A 10,437-nucleotide genomic window follows, 5' to 3' on the forward strand; every position below is an offset into this window, starting at 1 on the left:
ATCCAAATTTTGTTAGAAAAATGCTTTTGTTTGCGCTGGTTTGGATGCGCTGGTTTCTTTGGTTGTTGCCGTCATTTTTGTTGGTCCTTTTACTCCAGCTTTGCTGTCTCTTGTATCTTGCAATGGTTTAGGGTGCTCATATCCAATGGTTTTTTTTGTGTTGTAAGCTGAAAACAATGTTTGATGAACCTGTTTGCCTGACTTTAGGATGTTTGGGCGCTTAGAGTTGCGCATAAAAATCTGCTGCAACAAGCTGAAAGCTCTCGGCTTGTTGCAGCGGCTTGGACCAAATTCTGTTTCCCTTTTGCTGGGAAGTTTTGAGCTATGCATCTTGTGTTTTCTGGTCTCGTTTGCTTTGGTTAAGAGCAATGCATATTAAATGGGACTAGATTTAGGTTCTGTCAATTGCACACCTTGGCTATTTTTCGTTGCTTTGATTTCATTTCCTCCTGTTTGTGGTTTTGTCCAAAAAGTTGCATTTCATCTTCATGATTTGCTGCTTTCCTTTCTTCCCGCAACAGCCCACACAAACTGGTTTGGGTCATTTTTGCTAGCTAAATCTGATGTCCAAATAATTACTGATAAGGTTGCATGCTTTGATCCGAAGCTACAAAGGTTTTGGTGTGAATGTTTTACGGTTTGAGGCTGCACAAATAAGAAGAAAACATTGCATAAGCATAAGCCTCGTAACCTTGCATGAACTTGCATGAAAATTTTCTGAAAATTGCATTTTTGCCCACATGTTCCTCCTCATGCTACTAAGGCCCTATTGTGTGCCAATTTATTTCATTTGAGTCCTAGAGTTATTGCAACTTGAACCATTACTCGACCTTTTCTTTACTCTTGGACCCTTGAAGTTCCCAAATAGTTTAATTGGACTTCAAAAGATTTAGTCAATGATTACTTTTGGGATTGATTGGTAATTTTCCTTCTTTGTAATTATGCGTTATTTGATTATTTTTTAAGTTGCAATTGAGGAAGGATTCGATGATTTAGTGGATTCAAATTATCTTATTTACATTTTACCGTTAAATTGGTGCATTAATCTCTTGCTTTGATGGTTTTAGCCCAAGTTATCTCTTTCTCTGGTGACTTTAGCCCAAATTAAGTCTTGTTCACTTTACTAGCATCACAAACGGGGAGGTATAACTTCTTTTATCTTTTTTATCTCTCCCCTATGTGATCCAACGTGCTAAGTGAGAATTGCATGTCTACTTTGCTTTCCTTGCTTTTCCTTAATTCCTTTCATTTATTTCATTTACTTTTGCTTTTATTAAGTCATTCTTTTATTTATTTATGGGGTATGTGTACACCTCTTGGCTTGTAATAGATAGGGCTTGGAGAGCATTTTTATTCACTTTTCCTCTTCCCCATTTGTTTTAGTTAGCAAGTGTAATAGGTTCATTAGCTTGATTGCTTGCTTTTGTTGCTACGTGTTAATTTCCTTTATTAGGCTCTTGCATTTAGTCGAGCATGCTAAGCGTTATGTGCTACGTGTTTATAGGTGATTGGCATGTCTACTTGCTTTCTATAGTCATAGATGAATGCGATAGATGAATGCGTCACCGTGGCTAGTCCAACGCTGGTCATGGTCTTTTCCCTCGAGCTCTCGCAAGTCTAATGCTTGTGAGAGAATTTTAGAAAAGGGCTAGTCCAATGCTAGACCCAATAGGCTGTCCCCTCTCGTTAGTACATACTTGCATGTCTCACTACATTTCATGCATTTTTTCTTAGTTTTCTAGCATTTGGCATGCCCCTCCAACCCTTTCTCTTTCATTTTAGGCTTTTTGTATCTCTATGCTAGTTATAGGGTACATTTGCTTGAGAGTTACCCCTTAAATATGGGATATAGACGAGTGTGGCTTTTCTAAGCCTTAGCACGCTTGTATTCCCTCTATCAAAGGGAAAATTAAAATCACAAAGTTAGGGGTCATTCCCGTACCTGACTTGATACACTCCTCTAGGTTCATGCACCTCCATTTTACCATATCATTTTCTCATTTTTTTATCTATATTTTTCTCACTACTTATATTATTTCTCAATCCACATGCCATGTTTGCACATTTTTCTTCTTTCCCTATCACTTATTTGTTTTCTACCTCTCAAATTGCACCCAGTTGCACTTATATGCATTTACTACTATTATACCATATTTTCAACCACTTGCACACAAACACCTTTATTTTCTCAATTGGCACACATGCACTTTTCTTACATTTGCACACATGCACTTTTCTTACATTTGCACTTACATTTGTATTTTTATTTTTATTTTATTTTACATTCTTCTTACATTTTCACACTTGCACTCACATTTGGGTATTCATTTGCATTACCCGTGACCTCTATGAAAGTTTTCCTTATTGGCCATCACAACCCATGTGATTGGGACCAAAAAGCCTCATAAGAGACATTTTCGATTTAGGATTGCATTTTTTTCATATCCATTAGTCACATCCAACATGCAACACATATTTTGGGTAGAAGAATTAGGAAAAGAAGGACTAAGTCACGCAACTAGCTTTGACTAGGGTAAGGGAATGCCTTAGGTTTTGCCTTTGCCTTCTCCCTTATCAAATGTGACCCCCGATCCCTTTCTTTGGTTACGTAGATCTAAAAAATTCTTTAAAAAAGGTTTGTTTACTTTTCTTTCCAAAAAAAATCACTTTTTGGGTGACTTGGTACACCCTAACTCTATACCAAGTGGCGACTCCTTTTCTATCTAAAACCCTTTGTTTGGCCAAACCGTCGCATTTCACAATCCCACGGCCTTTTATTTTCACTTTCACACACGTTCACATACATATCCCACACACTACTTTCACACCTCAAAAAGTGGGGCGTGACAGCTTGGCGACTCCACTGGGGAACTCCTAAGTGCGTTCAAGCATTTGATTTAGCCATTCTTTTCCGTTTTCTACCCTTGTTATGCGTAGCATTTGGATATTACGGTTGCATTTTCCATTTTAGGACCTTTTGCCTCGCGCGCGTATCAAACTGCTCCCTCACTCACGTATGTATGATTGGTTGCTTAGATGTATGTTTTACTTGTTTTATCTCGCACTTTGCATTGCATTTGGGGGGGTGTGTCACCTTTAGAGTCTCGCGTTGGGTCTCAACCCTTTCCCTCAAAATAGGGAACACTTCATACGTGCACGTTTATTTACTGTTATCCCATTTTATTTTATTTTATTTTCGTGGGCTCTTTCCCACACCGCCTTGTAGGACTAAGAATGGTTTCTCTAGGTATGTGGATGGTGTGCTCTACGCCCATAGCAGTACCTAGGGGATCACTCGAGCCACCGATCGAGGGTCTTGGGATTGATGACCCATTCCCTTAAGTCTGAAGGCTTGGGGACCTTTTTAAACCTTATCGAGTCTAGTTGCATTAGTGAGCCCCAACCTCATGCATCCATGTTAGAGTTTTCCTAGGTTAGAGTCAACCTCACCCTTTTTAAGCACATTAGGCACGAGGGAAGGGGTTCCACCCCTTTTACATGCTTTTATTGTATTTCTTTTCTTAATTGCTTTCAATATGTTATGTGTACTATCAATTGCACTAACCATTTCGTTGTTTTTTTTTTTTTGCTTGCATTCATGTGCCTTAGCAATAAGAGGCCTCTTTGGCACTCTTTTAGTGACTTACCCACTAGATAACTCACATGTTTAAATTTCAGTTATTACACTTAATTTTCAATAAGTACATTTCATTTTTGGACCTTTTCCCCCGATGCATTATTTATGTCCTTTAGGCCATATTTGTCACATATTTACATCGCTTTAATAAATGGCATCATGCATTAAATCTTAGAAGGAACGCCATTTAGGCAATTCCATGTTAGGGATAAGCCAACCCTATAATCCCATGGGTATTTAACCCTGTTTTTGGGATCTGCACGTTTACCCTTTTTGCAAAATAACCTAAGGGGTAAAATCCCAAGGTAACGGTATCTAAGTGAATTCCCCATTCAGATGACGCAGTGTCGAATGCTCAACCAAGTCCCCCGAGAGCTGAATCAGTGGAAGAATAACCTATCTTATGAGATTAGAGGGCTATTCCAATATGTGGGGCATCTACCAAGCCTTGTCGACATAATACCCAACGTGTCTGCTATCCAAGCATTGATCAATTATTGGGATCCGGATGCCTCAGTTTTCCGGTTTGGAATGTGGGAATTCACCCCAATCCTAGAAGAGTTAGAGGGATTGTTGCAAGTATCGGGAAAAGACAGTCCTATGATATACCTGAGCGGGGGAACGAGAGAGCAGTTTTACAGATTTTTGGGATTGAGGATCAATAGCTTAGACCAACACCCTGACGCTAGATCTTGTCCACTGAGATTTTTATATGACCAGTTTGGCGAAAATGAGTCTTTGAGCACCATCAGATCGATATCTTTATAACAAGGGGGCAATGGGAAGAGAAGCGTGTGCAAGCTTTTGGTTTGGTTTTTGATCAACTTATTGCTATTCCCTCAAAGACATAGAAAGGTGACATTTGCAACAATCAACATGATTCAAAGTCTTTTTTTAGGAATTCGTGGAACGACACCAACTTTGATACCCATTGTCATAGCGGACATTTTCTCAGCCCTTACCAATTGCCAAAGGAAAGGGGGTTTCTTCTATGCTTCAAATTTAATACTTCAAATGTGGATCATGGAACATTTGGCGAAGAGATCACTTAACCCTTTGGGTTCTTGTCTCTCAGTTGAGAATTGGATTGATTCACATCGAGAGAGAGTCAGCCGCTACTACCGCGTGATGTCGTCAAGCCAGTTTATTGAGGAGTTCAACAATTTGACACCAGAAAAAGTGCAGTGGGTTCTAGATTGGACCAGGGTTAGAGACCCAGCTTTTAGGACCACTCAACATAACTTCATCCCTCTAACTGGAGTTAATGGTCTAGTCGCCTATATTCCACAAAGGGTTATGAGACAGTTTGGATACCCGCAAAGCATTCCTATGGTACAAGGGGTTGAAAATCTCAAATTGGGTACGGTGACCAAGAGTCAAAGTATGGTATTAGAGGCTTGGGGAAATTTGCAAGGTCTTGAGAATTTGCAGTTGGAATTGGTAAACAAGATGGCACCTGCAGTTATGCCTGGGTACAATGAATGGATCAAACAAAGGGTGAAACATGATAGGACAAGGCAACAATCAGCATCAACCAGTCCCGAAGAACAAATGGAGAAACTAAGGAAAGAATTAGAGGAATCTCAAGCCCAGTTTATAATGGCCAACAGAGTTTTAGAAGATACCCAAGTGTAGTTGAGGAGGGAGAAGAAGAAGAATGAGAAACTAGAGAAAACCATAGACGCCCTTGATAGAATTAGGGAAGGAGCTCGTAAGCTCAGTTTAGGGAGTTCTAGAAAGTCACAAAGTACAAGTCTCTTGAGATATAGGGATTTTGTAAACATGGTTACGAAGATCATTGACGAGATTGTAAAGAAAGATTGAACTCTTCCACATTTTATGAGAAGCTTTCCATTTCAAAGTTCTAAATTCACTTACAGGTTTGGAAATGGGATTTTACCCCGAAGGCCTGCATCATGCTAGGCCTACTCTTGGCACAAAAAGGGTCCCCCCATAGGACATGCATCTGAATTGTTTGAACAATTATAATGGCCAACAGAGTTTTAGAAGATACCCAAGTGTAGTTGAGGAGGGAGAAGAAGAAGAATGAGAAACTAGAGAAAACCATAGACGCCCTTGATAGAATTAGGGAAGGAGCTCGTAAGCTCAGTTTAGGGAGTTCTAGAAAGTCACAAAGTACAAGTCTCTTGAGATATAGGGATTTTGTAAACATGGTTACTAAGATCATTGACGAGATTGTAAAGAAAGATTGAACTCTTCCACATTTTATGAGAAGCTTTCCATTTCAAAGTTCTAAATTCACTTACAGGTTTGGAAATGGGATTTTACCCCGAAGGCCTGCATCATGCTAGGCCTACTCTTGGCACAAAAAGGGTCCCCCCATAGGACATGCATCTGAATTGTTTGAACAATTACTAACTCATGTCTTTTTCGTTTTCTCTTTTGAATAAGTTGCAGAAATCTAGTAACGATTGGTTTATCTAAAGATGCCTTTTGCATCCTCAGATAAAGTTTCAAAATAGCTTCTCGGAAAAGCCCCATTATTATGCGATCCCGAAGTAAAGCCCAAAGGAATCGTGTAGTCATGAGTACTCAGCCAGAATCATCTGATAAGACCGCTGCAACTACCCAACCGGAAGCCACAAGTCCCAGGGTTCAGTTGACTGAATTACTCACCAAATTTGGGGAAATGGCATCTGAAATGGCCGCCCAAAGGAAGTTGATCGACGAGCTCATTAGTAGCGGAGTGCAGCCCGAGCCTGTACCCGTCAAACAACCGGAAACCGAACCATTTGTCATTCCTCCAATTCAAACCACTTTTGAGGGAGTTTTCAACCCGCAGTATACTTATACTCAAAATCCTCCGTTCTATCCTCCCTATGGGCAAGGATTTCAGCCTCAAGGTGGTCCAAACATGCCACTGGATCCACAAGCTTTTTATCAGACTACCGCAGAGCCTGTTGTGCCAGAGCACACTGTTCAAACCAAGCCAGAAGTGGGAGAGTCGTCTGCCTCGGTGGATATGAAGCTACTTAAGCGGTTGGATCGTTTCGATGAGTTCATCAGGAAAAGCCAAGGTTTAAGCAAACAAGGGGTGTTAGACTAAGATGATTTGTGCCTGTTTCCAAATGTACAGCTGCCCGTAGGGTTCAAGACCCCGAAGTTCAATAAATATGATGGTACAGGCAACCCTAAGACACACTTGCATTTGTTTGCTAACAAGTTGGACAGACCAGTAGATGACGAAAACTTGCCATTAAGGTTATTTCCAGAGAGTCTAGAAGGAGACGCCCTCGATTGGTATTCCAACTTAAAGCCAGAGGAGATAAAGACTTGGTTTGATCTATCCAACGCCTTCATCAGACAATACGAATATAACTGCGAGCTAGCACCGACCAGAACTACTTTGGAAGGCACAAAGAGGCGACCATCTGAAGATCATAAGACATACGCCAAAAGATGGAGAAAGATAGCTGCCAAGGTTGAGCCTCCGATGACCGAAGCTGAAATTGTTCGCACTTTCATAAAAGCGCATGATCCTCCACACTTTGAAGAAATTTTTCGTATAACCGGATGTTCATTTGCTACGATTGTGAATAAACTCGAAAAGTATGATGATTTTGTGAGATCCGAAAAAATTGTTAACGTCTCTGCCTTAAAATCACAAGTAGAAGCTTTGCAAGGGCAAGGGAGCAGTGGAAAGAAGCCGCAGTTTAAAAAGAAAGAGGGGGATGCAACTTTTATCTGGAACCAGAACCCTTCACCCAAACCCCAATACCAACACAATCTAACCTACCAACCACATTACCCTTATTATTCAAACCCGCACCATGTATATACTACCAATATCCACCACCCTCGACCTCTCCCAAGCTATCCTAACCCATCTTTAGCTCCTTTTCAAATTTCTCAACCAAATCCACCCCAAAACCGACCTCGCCCTCCATATAATCCAAGATTTCCTCCCCCAAATAGACCTGTTGATAGCCATTCTCAACCTCCTGAACCTTCCAACCAAGCCCGTAGCCGTACATTTATAGATTTAGGCAGGCCTCTAGACTAATTGTATGACCAGTTGAAGGCCGCCGGAAAAATTGGTATGGTACCCCCTCCGACCTATCCATATGGCATATTCGCTGGGTATAACCCACAAGCCGTCTGTGCTTATCATTCAGGGGCACCCAGACATTCAACTGTTGATTGCAAGGCTCTTAAGCATAGAATTCAAGATATGATTGAAGTCGGAGAGATTGTAATCAAGAAAAGGGAGGCACAAGGGCCGAATATAAATAGGAACCCCTTGCCAGAACATACTAATACCATTGGGGTCTTTCTGGACGACGCAGAGTATGAGGAGCAAGTCCAAAAATTGGCAAGGGAAGCTGAGGTATTTGGGGTCACAGACCAATCATTTGTAATAGAGGTGCCGTTTAAGGAAGATAAAAGGCCTTTTATTTTGGATTTCACTCTAGCTGAGAGCAAGGCTTTGGAGCCAGTGGTCATCGAATTCCCAGAGCAGGAGTCTGTTCTAAGTTTGCAGCGAGTGCCATGGAACTACGATAAACCTGTCATACAAATTGGAAAAAAGTCAGTTGCCAAAGAAGAGGTGTCAGTGGTCACTAGATCAGGGAGAATTGCAAGTCCGTTTAGAGCTACAGTTCCGATTCAAACAAATAACCCCGAGCTGCCCGCTAAACCAACAATTACTGAGAAGGAGGTCTTGAATTTTCTTAAAAGGCTCCAAAGAAGCGAATATAATGTAGTCGAGAAGCTAAACAAGTCGCCCGCCCAAATATCCATGCTGGATCTGCTCTTTTCTTCGGATATCCATAGGGATGCGTTGCTCGAAGTGTTGACTAAAACTCAAATCCCTAAGGACATTTCGGTTGTTAATTTCTCACATATAGTTGGGAGTGTGTTATTTACAAAATAAATCACTTTCTCTGATGATAAATTACCAGCAGAAGGCATTGGACATAACAAAACTCTGTACATAGCTGTGAGGTGCAACGGAAAAATGTTGCCAAAGGTGTTGATTGACAATGGATCTGCGCTTAATATCTGTCCTTGGAGTACCTTGGAAAAGTTAGGGTTGCAAGATATCAAACTAAGGCCTTCAGGGACCATAGTTAGATGTTTTGATGGAGCACAAAGAGAACCTATAGAAGAAGTGGATTTAGTAGACGAGATGGGGCCCGCACAGTTTCAAATAGCCTGCCAAATTATGAACTTTCCTAGTATTTACAATATTTTGCTTGGAAGGCCGTGGATTCATAAGTCCGGGGCTGTGCCTTCTTCATTGCATCAATTGTTGAAATTCATAGTAAATGACAAATTGATAATTATCTTTGCCGAGGAGGATTGCTTCGTAATTGCTGATTCTAGCTCCGAAGAAGATGGTAGCCGAAACGCCATAGTGACCCCTCATAGCACAGCTGATATCGTCTCTGTAAGTTGGATAACAAAAGAGGAACGAGCTCTGTCAAAGGCCAGTGTCATGATGGCTAAGGAAATGATCCGCGGAGGATATGAGTTTGACAAAGGGCTGGGACGTGATCTACAAGGAATTTTGAAACCAGTGGAAATTGTGGAGAAAAAGAATTCATTCGGTTTGGGTTTCCGACCAACCGCTAAAGACATCAAAGAAATGAAGGAACGCAAAAAAGTAGAGAAAGAAGGCAGGCAAAAGGCCTTTGATATTCCACCACTGCATTATACTTTTCCACGACCAACCGAGGTGATCACGTCAGAGATTAACCCAGTTGACGAAATCGAAACTAGTTTGGCCCAATTGTTCGTTGGGGCAACATTTGAAGACAGTTTCCCAGATGAGGCCGAGTTTCCCGACATCCCTGAAGGATCAATTTCCAATTGGACAGCCAAGTTTCTGCCCATTCAGAAGGAGTTTCGGTAAAACTAAAGGGGTTTGTCATTCATGCAAATTCATGAAAATACTTCTGCATCTGTAAATAACTAATGAAAGCATCTTTATCTTTGACTAAAATTTGCACATGTAAATATTTTTTCCGCTTGCTTTCTTTTTGTTTTCGCTTTCAATCAAAGGTTTTATGAAAATGCACAAGTGGTTCTTCTCATGTTGTTTTGTTTATTCGTTTGTCATATTGCTTATTCATTTGTTTGTTGTATGTTTGTTTGCTTATTATTCCACATTCGTTAATTCTTTCAGATGGCCAAAAATAAAACTATTTGACCCTTTGGATATCACTATTCTGGAATTCAATAATGGCAATCTCTATATCACTCACGACTTGGAGGTCTGGGAATCTGAGCTTCAAAGCGAGAGTGATAATGAGGAGGTATTCGATTCTTTTGCAAAGGACTTTGAACAATATGAGAAGAAACCAAAACCGAACCTGGAAGAAATAGAAAAGGTTAACATTGGCACTAAAGATGAAGTTAAGGAGGTGTAAATTAGTATTCATTTGAATGAGAGGCAGAAAAAGGAGATGCTTGAATTCTTGACTGTGTTCCAGGATGTATTTGCATGATCCTATGATGATATGACTGGTATTTCAACTGATGTGGTAGTGCATAAGTTGCCCACAAACCCTACTTTTTCACCCGTAAAGCAAAAATTCCAAAAATTCAAACCAGATATGAGCCTCAAAATAAAAGAGCAAATTGAAAAACAGTTCAAAACTAACATTATCATTGTTTCCCATTACCCTATTTGGCTTTCGAATCCAGTTCCTGTTCCAAAAAAGAATGGAGAGGTCTGAGTTTGTGTTGATTATAGAGACCTCAATAAGACCAGTCCTAAAGATGATTTTCCTCTGCCAAATATTCACATTCTCCTGGACAATACCGCTGGGCATGAA

The 10,437-nt window shown here is 40.5% G+C and overlaps 1 protein-coding gene across 1 annotated transcript; it reads left to right on the forward strand.

Annotated features, from left to right (window-relative positions):
• Window positions 1-7,697: 7,697 nt before the first annotated feature.
• Window positions 7,698-9,512, forward strand: LOC140015860 (uncharacterized). Its single transcript, XM_072068686.1, has 2 exons — window positions 7,698-8,511; window positions 8,560-9,512. The coding sequence occupies exons 1-2, from the start codon at window positions 7,698-7,700 to the stop codon at window positions 9,510-9,512; spliced, it is 1,767 nt and encodes a 588-aa protein (XP_071924787.1).
• The last annotated feature ends 925 nt before the right edge of the window (window positions 9,513-10,437 follow it).

Source organism: Coffea arabica, chromosome 10c, assembly GCF_036785885.1.
Source record: "Coffea arabica cultivar ET-39 chromosome 10c, Coffea Arabica ET-39 HiFi, whole genome shotgun sequence".
Lineage (NCBI taxonomy): Eukaryota > Viridiplantae > Streptophyta > Magnoliopsida > Gentianales > Rubiaceae > Coffea > Coffea arabica.